This window comes from Hydractinia symbiolongicarpus, chromosome 11, assembly GCF_029227915.1.
Source record: "Hydractinia symbiolongicarpus strain clone_291-10 chromosome 11, HSymV2.1, whole genome shotgun sequence".
Lineage (NCBI taxonomy): Eukaryota > Metazoa > Cnidaria > Hydrozoa > Anthoathecata > Hydractiniidae > Hydractinia > Hydractinia symbiolongicarpus.
The window spans coordinates 22,718,949-22,732,034 of record NC_079885.1 but is presented as its reverse complement, the minus strand read 5'-3'; the positions used below and the strand labels follow the sequence as shown (position 1 = coordinate 22,732,034).

Below are 13,086 nucleotides of genomic sequence, written 5' to 3'. Positions count from 1 at the left end.
TTAGAAATGATTAGTGTTAGCCCAGACAATGTTACAATATGTTAAGTAGCTGTGAATAAATGAAAAGTATAAATTTTTAAGACAATGAAAATTTAGTAATGGCTTCGCTTTGTATAATATTCCAATATTTTTCGAAATCTTATTCTCTACTGTTTGTATATGGCTTTTCCAAGACAGGTTTTCGTCAATAAGAACACCTAAAAAGTTTAAAAAGCTTTCCCTTTTTATGCTATTTCATTTATACATAGATCTGGAAGTTTTAATGGCAAGTCGTCTGTTTTAGACTTTTTGCAGAATAGCGTATATTTTGTTTTATTTACATTTAAGGACAGTTTATTTGCTTTAAACCATTCATTAATACTACTCAGTTCTTTGTTTACCGTAGTAAAGAGTGTTTTTATATCTTTCTGAGCGTAGAATAAGTTAGTATCATCTGCAAAAAGAATAAAGTTTATGAGTGTCGATGCATAAGGCAAATCTTTAACATATATTAAAAAAAGGAGCGGTCCAAGTATCGAGCCCTGTGGAACTCCACATTTCACATTTTTGAGTTCAGTCGTATGATTACCGTGAGGAATACATTGTTTTCTGTCTGTAAGATAGTCTTTAAACCAAAGTAAGTTTGAGTCCTGTACTCCGTAATACTGCAACTTTGATAGTAAAATTTTGTGAAAAATTGATAAGATGAAAATTCCAAATATGTAAAAACTGGACTAATGACAAAGTGTCTGCTTTTATCGAAATCCTTGAGGAGAATCGCTTTTTTTAGAACTCTTTTAACGAATACTACTCTAATCGTGATTTATGAGAGCTTTTAATCGCGCATACATAGAATTAAATAAGGTCTAAGCTAAAGAAAGGGAGAGTTTTTTTCCAGGTGATTATTTTTCCTTGATATTTAATCGTTAATATAAAAACTAGTCGATGGCTTAAGTAAGAACAAAATCGGAACATTTGAATAAAAAATCCAATATTAAAGTTTCTGGAAGATTTTTACTCTGTGGTTAAAATTATCTCCCAACACAACAATCATGTTAAAAAGTTGTGACAAAGTTGTTTTATGACGTTGCACTAATTTTAAATGAATTCTGCGGAATGCCTTTCGATCAGCGTTGCAATAAACAACGTTGTTCCAACGGTTCTGCAACAACGCAACAACATCACTGCTTCAAGCTAAATAGGGACACTTTTAAATGATAAAAACAATCCTATAAAGACGATTGGTGAAATTTTCAACTCTTATCAATATCCAGAGAAGCAATAACCTCAGCTTTTGTAATTTTAGGACAAAATACGAAGCCTGTCGTGTACAGTATAAACCCAAAAAATTTGTTGGTTAGTCAACCCTTTCTTTACCGGAAAGTCGTGCATTTTCAAAAAGAAAAACAATTCACATGTGTCGTTGAGTCCACGCCGTACGAGATTCAGTGTACTTTCATTTAAACTGTTCTAGAATGTCCAAAGGCTACTTACTAGATTTTATAATATAGCCTTTCCAAATTGGTTATGAAGATCACTCGCCATGCGGCAGATAATGAAAAAGGTTAATAGATAGGGGCTTGTCGAGCTGGTTAATATCTTAACATTTCTCCCCTCCTCCCCCCCCCCCAAAAAAAAAAAGGTTGCCAGCTACCGCCCAGTGATATGAAATTTGAGATAAAACGTTAAAAAATGCTCTGATAAGAAAACAAGAGTGGTCTGATGAGACACAATTAGCTTAAAGTCCAAGTGGCAATCACATAACGAGATAAAAGTCTTTTATGTCATCAAAATCTTGTACAGCTAATATTAATTTTCTTTTATGCATATAAATCGCTCTATACAGATGTCAATAAAAAGTGAAAATAGGTTTTAATTAAATTTAGGAATGAATTAGAATTTTTTTTCAAAAAGCGTCTGACAGCATACTGATAGTTTCGTATGTTTTTAACATCAAGGATTAATCAAAAAGTGCATATTATTCGCAAGTAAAGCAAGTATTTTAAATTGTTGCAAAAAAATTTAAGAGCCTCTGGGTACAAGATTAAAACTTCTCTGTGTTGTTATTTTTCTACCTTAACAAGGATGTTTTGTTAAATCAAAAAAATTGGATGCTTCGAGCAAGTAAGGAACTTGCTTTAACGTTGTTTGCAATCCAATACAGATAAATCACCGGTTACAAGTAACGTTTTTATTGTGAGCAAGCCACAAAAAATGTCTAAATACACAGAGTTTATTAATACCAAAGTTGGCTATGAAAGTTTATCGAATGTTAAATGGAGTATAGAAAGTTTAAAGTTAAAAGATTTCGTCTCAAAGAATAAATTACCACAAATTGTATGCGTTGACGAAGGACATTATGCATCTGATGGTAATGAGAAAATTTGGTCTGGACAGAAACTAAAGTTGCATTCCGTTAAAAACGAACTGACAGCGCTTTGTTACAACGTGCATAATTTGCCCCACAAAATACCATTACATTGCCAGGAACCAGTAGAGTTTTTTATCCGTGAAAAGCCAACTCACTGTGCTTCTGTTATTGACATAGCAAAACTAAATCCATTACCAAATTATGTTATAACACAAAGTCAAATTTTTATCTCTATTGGCGATCAAAAAAAAGGGCTGCGTATCAGAGAAAACGAAAAGCTGCGAATCATGTTTCGAACTGAACAAACAACGAGTCAACCAAAAGATTATTTGACTTTTCGCAATGAAACAGGAGATATGTTTGAATTGCCATTCAATTGTCAAGCTGGTTTTCACCCAATCTACAAAAAAGAAACACACCTGTTAAATCAGATTCTGCCAAACCGTGCTGCCAGCTTTGAACGACCAGTATACTTCAAGTTCGTCAATCCTCAGTTTTGTTATTATCAGCTTGGTGTCTTAAAATGCAAAGAAGTGAAAACGAGGACAGTGGTTGTTGCTTCAAGTATGCAGAAAAGCTCCAAATATGATTTTAGCATTCCAATCGAGAGTGGCATCACAGTAAGAGTTGCTGAAGGTACAAAAAAGTCTTATAACGAGTATGAAATACAAACGAAGAATTACATTGTTAAAGAAAATGAAAATGAAATGAAAAAATCTTGCATTATTGAAATGGTTCGAAAATTTCCGCCCAGACAAGAAAACAGTGAGCAGTTCTCAAGTCCCCTTGATCAGAAGACGAAACCTCAAAATCGGTCTTATTCGGTACCAACGCCTAAACCCCGGAAGGAGCAGGATAGAAGCAAGTGTAGCTCCAACTCTGAAGATATATACACTGAATTAATTTTATCATCGTTGGACGAGAATGAATATGCTGTACCAATGTTCACGGATGTCCCTTTACCTTTGACGGAAACACAAAAACCTACTCAAAGTGACAAACTTACACCAATAAAACAGAACAGTGCGATAGAGTCACACAAAGCAAGAGATCCTCCACCTGTGATGACAAAACCAAAGCCTAGTATAAGTAATCTTAACAATTCTACGCCAGAGAACATAAGCGCGAGAGAGTCACACAAATCAAGAGACCCTCCACCTGTGATGACAAAACCAAAGCATAGTCTAAGTGATCATAACAGTTCTACACAAGAGAATCCCACATCAGCAAAAGACATTAGCGCGAAAAAATTAGACGATGTAAAAACGAAAGATTCTTCACCTTTGACAACACAAGCAGCTATTGAACCGAGCGATCATAGCACACCTACACTGGTAAAGAACATGAGCGTGGCAGAGCTGTGCAATGAATTAAAAAAGTTGAAGCTGAAGAAAGATGTCGAGATATTTAAAGAACATTTAATCGATGGTCAGTTGCTATGCAAACTCACAGAAAATGACTTAAAAGAAATGGAATTTAGTAGCTTGGAAATTAGAAAGATTGTTAGTTTTAGAGAAGGCTGGCTTCCAAAAATATCGTAAAAACTGATTTAAAACGAGGTGATTTACAGTGAACATTAAAAAAGAACTTGTGAATCAAAAAAGACAAGTTTTGTATGCATTAAAAAAAAATTGATATCTTATTCAGTAACACTTTTTAAATGTACAAAAAAGTATGTTGACCCTATTCGGTCCTGTCAGGTTTTTTAAATAACTATTTTTTGCTATACTGAATGGTTATGATACTTACTGAGTTTCTATATTTATCTATTAGACACCTGTATGCCAAATATCTACGTCACATACCTCTCAGACCTTTAGATATTGGCTATTACTACCCCTAAAAATCTCTATGAAATCCTTATAATTGACAAAATATAATAACTCTTGTTAGGATTATCCTTAGAACTTGAAACTTACAACACAAATTTATTTCGTCGAGGAAAACCTTCCTGAAAATTTTGGTCAACTAAATAATCCGATTGCCTGTTAAAAAATGAATTTGTTTATTAATTCGAACTATGTAAAAACTTAAAAATATGTTTAATAATTTTTATTCGGCGCTTAGAAACCTTTATTTGAAATCCACCGCTTCTGATGACGTCACAAAAAGTTGCTGATGTAAGCAAAAATTTATTGCTGCCAATTTTGTGCCTTTTATGACGTACTATAAGTGTATGGTAGACGTATCTAGAAATATAAATATGTTTATAATGTGTGATTTTTAGTTATATATATATGTGTGATAAAGTAGTTTTATTTTGTCTTTTCATGTTTCATGTTCTTTATCCTCCATGTTTAATGTAGTAAATATTATTGATTATAAAGTTTTAATTTATCGAGTAAATTTTTTGCGATTAAAATAGCAGTTTGTCTCTGCAATTAAGATGTAACACACTTCCTCCTGATGATAACCTGCTGTTTACCGTGACATGCAAATCAAATATTATGGAGAAAATACTTTTTACGGCAGAACTAACAGTTTTGTTTTCGGGTTATTACGGAGAGTGAATTATCTCCTGTATATTTTGCTGCGTGTTGCTAACGCAGGTCCTTTTCCAAATCGCAGAAAAATAACAAATGTCTCGTTCTAAGTGCGAGGCCACGTATTGTGCAATAATATATTAAAAGGAGTATATCGTGCGTATTACTGTGGAGGTTTCAATGGGTTAACGGCTACAATCGTGGACAAATATATTGAGACTAAGGCAGTTTTTTACTCATTATCCAAATACGGACAAAACAGTCAATACTCAGGTTAGGCAGAGACCGTTGAAAAGTTGCTAGTCGCATTCTTTAGCACGCCTGCACACCGACATAATTCACGTCGGGGACCACGAAGGCCCCGAAATTCGTGATTAATGGCCTTGCTGACGTCAGCAACATTTAGCACATTTTAAGAATTTTGTATTAACCAAATAACCTAAGATCCGAAGTCCACTCTAAGTCCACTCTAAGTCCACTCTGAACATTAAAAAGTTTAAGATGTGTGAATCCAATATAGAATGAGCCTACGCAATTACTTGTGGTGGCGAACTTCGAAATTCGCTGTCTTGTCCCAACATATTGTGACCACGATTGTAGTCTTCTTTACTAATAGTCGCATTTTGCATGTTTAAAATGGTTGCGTCGCAGCTTATTTCAGGTCCCCCTCAAAGTAATTTTATTACATTACACTAGCAGGACAACGGAAATTCACGAAATTCCGACGCGGGGGCTTTATATGTACATCGGGCAAAATCCCGCAAATTACAGTTTTTTTCCACCGGCTGACGACCAGTATCATTTATTAGTGCCTGCATTTTGCATGTTTGTCGGTGTCAAACCATTGATGATTACTTTAATTTAAAGAGCAGTTAAATCTATACTTTTCAAACTTTAACATCTCCATAAAAATAGCCGTATTTTGTCTGTTCAAAAGGGTTACTGATGTTCCTTTGATCTTTCCGCGAATTTTTAGAAACCAGGGGGTTGTTCAATTGTAAATTTTATTATTGGTTAAAATAAATTATTTCCTTACATAATTTAATTAATTTAATTGATAAACCTCTAATTCAAATAATGAATTAAGTGATTAAAATGAATTCATTATTTTACATTATTACATTTCATTATTTTACATTATTTATCATCAGTGAACATTAAAAAAGAACTTGTGAATCAAAAAAGACAAGTTTTGTATGCATTAAAAAAAAATTGATATCTTATTCAGTAACACTTTTTAAATGTACAAAAAAGTATGTTGACCCTATTCGGTCCTGTCAGGTTTTTTAAATAACTATTTTTTGCTATACTGAATGGTTATGATACTTACTGAGTTTCTATATTTATCTATTAGACACCTGTATGCCAAATATCTACGTCACATACCTCTCAGACCTTTAGATATTGGCTATTACTACCCCTAAAAATCTCTATGAAATCCTTATAATTGACAAAATATAATAACTCTTGTTAGGATTATCCTTAGAACTTGAAACTTACAACACAAATTTATTTCGTCGAGGAAAACCTTCCTGAAAATTTTGGTCAACTAAATAATCCGATTGCCTGTTAAAAAATGAATTTGTTTATTAATTCGAACTATGTAAAAACTTGAAAATATGTTTAATAATTTTTATTCGGCGCTTAGAAACCTTTATTTGAAATCCACCGCTTCTGATGACGTCACAAAAAGTTGCTGATGTAAGCAAAAATTTATTGCTGCCAATTTTGTGCCTTTTATGACGTACTATAAGTGTATGGTAGACGTATCTAGAAATATAAATATGTTTATAATGTGTGATTTTTAGTTATATATATATGTGTGATAAAGTAGTTTTATTTTGTCTTTTCGTGTTTCATGTTCTTTATCCTCCATGTTTAATGTAGTAAATATTATTGATTATAAAGTTTTAATTTATCGAGTAAATTTTTTGCGATTAAAATAGCAGTTTGTCTCTGCAATTAAGATGTAACACACTTCCTCCTGATGATAACCTGCTGTTTACCGTGACATGCAAATCAAATATTATGGAGAAAATACTTTTTACGGCAGAACTAACAGTTTTGTTTTCGGGTTATTACGGAGAGTGAATTATCTCCTGTATATTTTGCTGCGTGTTGCTAACGCAGGTCCTTTTCCAAATCGCAGAAAAATAACAAATGTCTCGTTCTAAGTGCGAGGCCACGTATTGTGCAATAATATATTAAAAGGAGTATATCGTGCGTATTACTGTGGAGGTTTCAATGGGTTAACGGCTACAATCGTGGACAAATATATTGAGACTAAGGCAGTTTTTTACTCATTATCCAAATACGGACAAAACAGTCAATACTCAGGTTAGGCAGAGACCGTTGAAAAGTTGCTAGTCGCATTCTTTAGCACGCCTGCACACCGACATAATTCACGTCGGGGACCACGAAGGCCCCGAAATTCGTGATTAATGGCCTTGCTGACGTCAGCAACATTTAGCACATTTTAAGAATTTTGTATTAACCAAATAACCTAAGATCCGAAGTCCACTCTAAGTCCACTCTAAGTCCACTCTGAACATTGAAAAGTTTAAGATGTGTGAATCCAATATAGAATGAGCCTACGCAATTACTTGTGGTGGCGAACTTCGAAATTCGCTGTCTTGTCCCAACATATTGTGACCACGATTGTAGTCTTCTTTACTAATAGTCGCATTTTGCATGTTTAAAATGGTTGCGTCGCAGCTTATTTCAGGTCCCCCTCAAAGTAATTTTATTACATTACACTAGCAGGACAACGGAAATTCACGAAATTCCGACGCGGGGGCTTTATATGTACATCGGGCAAAATCCCGCAAATTACAGTTTTTTTCCACCGGCTGACGACCAGTATCATTTATTAGTGCCTGCATTTTGCATGTTTGTCGGTGTCAAACCATTGATGATTACTTTAATTTAAAGAGCAGTTAAATCTATACTTTTCAAACTTTAACATCTCCATAAAAATAGCCGTATTTTGTCTGTTCAAAAGGGTTACTGATGTTCCTTTGATCTTTCCGCGAATTTTTAGAAACCAGGGGGTTGTTCAATTGTAAATTTTATTATTGGTTAAAATAAATTATTTCCTTACATAATTTAATTAATTTAATTGATAAACCTCTAATTCAAATAATGAATTAAGTGATTAAAATGAATTCATTATTTTAATGCGCCATTTTTAATAATAATTTACCCCCGTGACCTTAATCGCCGATTCCGCTCAGGAGCCACAGAAAACAAATAGATTGGTTTTACTGACAGTTTAACTGACTTTGTTTAGACCGCTCGCACGTGTATACCAATCAAAACGCTTGATTCTTTGAAAAACCAATCCAAGACTTTCACGGCCTAGACATGCTAATGAAGAAACATGATGGCCATTTTAGTTTCTAAAAAGTAATGGTGGTCAGTGTTGTTTCTAAGTCTGTTTCACCTTTTTGTCTTCTATAAGCTTTTTATATTTGTAATATTTGTTTTTTTTATGTTCTAAAATGTGAAGAGAAATATATTGCCACATTTTTTAACTACGTACAGATCTTAAACGCACCAGTTTTAGAATCTTTGGCTAGGAACGAATATTTTGAAGGCTAGCTAGCTAATAGCCTTACTTTTTCATATTTTACGTTAAGTTGTTTTGTACTGTTTTTGTTTTCTGTACTGCTGACGTCAGAAAAAATTTAAAACAACCTATTTTTCCATTGTTTTTTTTGCCTAAGTGGATTTTTCCACGGGCGTTATCGATTAGTCTATATTATAATACCCGTATACATCTGTCCGTCCGTCTGTCTGTCACGAAAAATGATAGCTTAGCTGCGCAAGTAGCGAGACGCACGAAATGCGGTATAAAAAGGACAGGCAAACCCGTGGATTTTTCTACGGGCTAACAACTAGTTCTCATGTAAAAGTCGTTAAATGCTAAGAAAATCAAAACTATGTAACAAATATACAAGGCTACTATAATTTGTTTATTTTACTGTATCCTATCCTCTTTTTAAAAAAGAAATGAAAACTGAAGCACGGTCATGTAGCTGGTCTTCCTGGAGTCAAATAAAGTTAAAATTTCGTAGAGATAGCAAATTTATAGTCCTCAAACCAACTACAACAATCTCGTTACTTTTTTTCATTACTTAAGAAAAAATACACAAGGAGTATTAACTAAACAAGTGTTGATCCAGACATTTATAAAGTGCATATCTATCCTTGTACACTGTGTTTGATTTTGTTTTCTCATGTTGAACTGAAGACTTTCTTTGATTGATTTTGATTTATTGTTGGACCTTTTTACGTATACCATACATATTTTTAATATAATTGTTGATGCAAGTTCTAGCATCTAAATAATTGCGTTTAAAAACTGCAGGTTATCGATTTAGAAGCACTTGAAATACGTCTGAGCAAAAAAATTTCAATATTCCCCGATTAGATAAGTCATTACTTTACGAAGAAAGTTTATTTAACCCACATATCCTTATCAACGCTTTTAAAACATAAATTCTCTGATCAGCATGTATTATTACAACTTTGGGCGCCATCCATCTCTGTAAATAAGAAGTTTTTTTATTTCAAATTTGTTTAATCCAATGTCCTTGAATTCTTCTTCTGTGAGACTGCATAGAAATTGACCATCAATTAAATTCTCCTTAAATGTTTTAATATGTTTCTGCAATTTTAACTCTTTCAATGCATGACAAATCTCTCCAACAGTCATGTTATCAATTTTAGCTACTTTTTTCTGTGAATCATCTTTCTCCATTGGTATGTTTTTCATCGCGGCTGATTGGGTTCCTGTTGGGCCATTGGGGTCATCAATTTGGAAAATACCAACTAGAGGTGTATATATATTCTCTGAACTCACAAGATGTTCTGACTCTTGTGTTTGAGAATGTTGTTTTGAAGCAAAAAAATTGATTTTTTCCAAAATAGACGGAGAAGGTGTTGATTGCTTTGTAATAGGTGCACTCTTTTCACAAATTTGTTCATAGATTTGATCAAATTCAGGCGTTTCTACATATTTTTCAATTTCTTTAACATGTTGGCCTCTCGGTCCATCATCTTTTATCTTCCTGTCAACTTTCCTTGCATCTTCCACAAGTTTCACCTTAATTTGGAACTCCAGCGGCACACTTATTTTATTTTGTTTTGTGCTATCTTCACCGGAAGCGGTTACAAACTCCATGTTACGTACTTCTTCACATTTCAAGACACGAAGGTTTGATTGTGGACTGTGCGCATTATTAAACCTAAAATACACTGGGCGTGCTAACTTTTCTGCCTTGGTTGGTAGTATGTCAGAGAGATAATAGTTCTCTGGTGAATAAAGAGGTTTAAATCCTGCCTTACAACTTAAAGATAGGTCAAACACTATTCCTTCCTCATTGCGTAGAGTCAAAAAGTTCCTTTGTTTTTGTGTTGCTATTTCATCTTTGTTGATTAAGATTTCTAACTTATCTTCACTTTCAATGCATATTCCTCCTTCACCATTGTTCAGCAGTGGAGAGTATCCATTTTGAATTATTGTATATCTTGGAAGTGGTATAAGTGTGATTAACTCTCCGAGTGTTTCACAGTATAACTTATCTTCTTCTAGTGCTATTAATTCCTTGGTTTTTGCTGGTATCTGATGGAATATTTCATGTTTATCATAACAACAGGCTGTTAATTGCTTTTCGACAGAATGAAGCTTTATTTTCTCTCCATGGCTAAAAGCAATACCATCATCTGCGTCGTAATACCCTGTTTCCACAGTGACTATTTGGGGCAGTTGGTAATTGGAAACGAAATCCTTTAAATATAGACTTTCTGCTTTCTTTTTATTATCCTGTAACGCCTCATAAGACATGGTAAATTTCTCTAAAGTAAAAGTGCATTGTAATATAAGAATTAGCATTACAAATCGCTGACATCGTATTTGGCAGAATCCACTACAAGGTTTGGACAACCAAGACGCTTTCAGAACCTAGAGAACTTCTCCTTACCATTACAAGCTGGTTGTAAAAGTGTCACACAGATTACTGATTTAAACAAGTAATTTAGGATGCAACTTTACAAAAAATTTTATTTTCATTGCTTTACTGTGTTGTTTACCAACTATCTGCTCCTTCATGAACAAAACAAGCTTATTAAACTTATAAAAAATAATTACGTGAATTGATTTAATATAATTACTTCTTTATGGATCATTCTAATCGTCCTATTGCTATATTGTTCGCTGATACTGAAAAGCTTGACAGGCCATGACAGATTACCGTCAGACGAAGTTCATGTAACGCCTTTTATGCATTGTGTTTTTAAATAAACCATGATGTTAACGATTTAAAGGGTTACAAAAGGTATTTGTTAAGACATTATTGAGGTGGAATTTACACGCACAATGACAGATAGTTAATTAGTTTTAACCCATCAATTGTCAATTAAAATATCTAAAGGTTCCCCGTTAATTTTTTATAAAGTAATTCCTTATTGGGAAGGGATTTAAGAACACCCGGGTGTTCCAAGACAATACAGAGGAAACCTCCAGCTTTTCTTTTATTTGCGACGAAAGATATTTTTTTACAAAATATGAACATATCAGCTATTACAACGCCTTACCATGCTAGAATGCAACCTAAATACTTTCATCATATCAAATTTCATCATTTAAAGACTTAGTGAAACCAAGTGTCTTTTTACGCTGCTTATTAGCCTGGTGATTCTTTTGAATGTAAGTAGTGTCACGATAGAGTTAAAAAAAGCCAGTATTTAATCTCGTCCAAAATTGTAAACACAAGAGAAGAAATAGGCGAAAACAATACGAACTTTTTCTTCTGAAATATTTGGATTTGAATTTTTTTTTTTATTTTTTTTTTTAAATGATCTGTCGCTTCCTAGAAAAAAATCTCAATAATCAAAGCAAAATTTTCGTTGTTACTTTTACCAAAAATATCAAATTCAGTTTCTCTTAAACAAAAGTTAGACGCAAACAAATATCAGAGCAAATCCCTAAATTTCAAATCCATCTAATAGCAAATCCTGAATTACAATTAACCAATCAGCACAAAGTCGGCGTGGTCACGTCTTACCCTCTTAAATAATTTGAGAATTAATTATATTTGTCCAGGTGAGTAAGGCCAACTGCGCTCAAAACAAAAGGTTTCCCGATATTAACCACGGTAAAGCAGTTTTGTTTGTTTTGATTTTGCATCGAACTGCGCATGCTCAGATACAATTCGCCGTCGAATTCGCCGCTCAATTCGCTTCGTGAAAATCCCCCTTTAAACTAGTCTAGTTTCATTTGTAATGCTGATAATTTGTCAACATTACAAATAATACGAGGGCTTATTAACCCAAAATAATTATATGATTAAAAACCATTCTTTGTAAGTAAAATGTAAACCAATCAAAATAAAACATCAGGTTCTTAACAATAAAATAAAATCGACAATTACTTAAGTTGTAAAAAATAGCCAATCGTATAGCTCATTCAAAAATCGCGGGCTTTTCTTGTGATAAAAGCAAAACAAATGATGAAGTAAAATAAAACCGGTCAATTACAACCTGGTCTATTTCAAATTTAAAATAAGATTTGATTGGAGATTTGAAATTTATCAGTTATGGATAAACAACACGTTGAAGCGGCTTTAGGGAAATATAAAAGTATTATGAAATTTCTTCTTACTTAAGCAAAACATTAACATTTTCCACATGTTACATGTAGCAACTGTAAAAAACTACACGTATTCAACAAAACTTAACGTGTTATTAATCATATCTTTGAGTGAGCTAAACTAGGAAAAATTGTTGTCCAATCAAACTTCTCACCAAGCCGTACTGTGTTGGCTATAGCCTATATTTTTAGGGAATAAATGCTACTAAATGACATCTTAAATTATTATGTTATTACTTACAAAAAAATATCTCTTTCTTGAAAGTTTGCTTTCTAACGTTTTCAACTTGCATTACAAACAGCTAAAAACAAAGAAGCAATTCGTCTTTGGCTTCTAAAAGACGGGGACGATTTTTTCATCTCATTAACACTTTACAGAGAAAAATTAAGAAACTTTTGGAAGCCTTCTAAAACTTTGAATTTTTGTAATTTCTAAGCAATTTAATCCAATCGTTTTAAAATCATCCTCTGTTAGATTAAATAGCAACCGGCCATCGATTAAATTTTTCTTAAATGTCTCGACATGCTTTTCTAGGTTCAGTCTTTTTAATGCAACGCATACCTGTTTCACACTTGCTTCTTCTAAGGATGTAAACGTTCTG

The 13,086-nt window shown here is 33.3% G+C and overlaps 2 protein-coding genes across 2 annotated transcripts; one reads left to right on the top strand and one right to left on the bottom strand.

The window, feature by feature from the left end:
• The first annotated feature begins 1,903 nt into the window (after positions 1-1,903).
• LOC130614604 (uncharacterized) lies at positions 1,904-4,731 on the top strand. Its single transcript, XM_057436040.1, has one exon. It carries the CDS (start codon positions 2,194-2,196, stop codon positions 3,889-3,891), a length of 1,698 nt encoding a protein of 565 aa, XP_057292023.1. The 5' UTR covers positions 1,904-2,193; the 3' UTR covers positions 3,892-4,731.
• A 4,216-nt stretch (positions 4,732-8,947) lies between these two features.
• LOC130614521 (uncharacterized) lies at positions 8,948-10,977 on the bottom strand. Its single transcript, XM_057435948.1, has 2 exons — positions 10,818-10,977; positions 8,948-10,692 (listed from the first exon to the last, which is right to left on the bottom strand). Exon 2 carries the CDS (start codon positions 10,679-10,681, stop codon positions 9,356-9,358), a length of 1,326 nt encoding a protein of 441 aa, XP_057291931.1. The 5' UTR covers positions 10,682-10,692; positions 10,818-10,977; the 3' UTR covers positions 8,948-9,355.
• Positions 10,978-13,086: the final 2,109 nt, after the last annotated feature.

What these genes read in the sequence shown, in the direction of transcription:
- LOC130614604 (XM_057436040.1), top strand. Translation starts at nt 2,194, where the DNA reads ATGTCTAAATACACAGAGTTTATTAATACCAAAGTTGGCTATGAAAGT.
- LOC130614521 (XM_057435948.1), bottom strand. Translation starts at nt 10,681, where the DNA reads ATGTCTTATGAGGCGTTACAGGATAATAAAAAGAAAGCAGAAAGTCTA.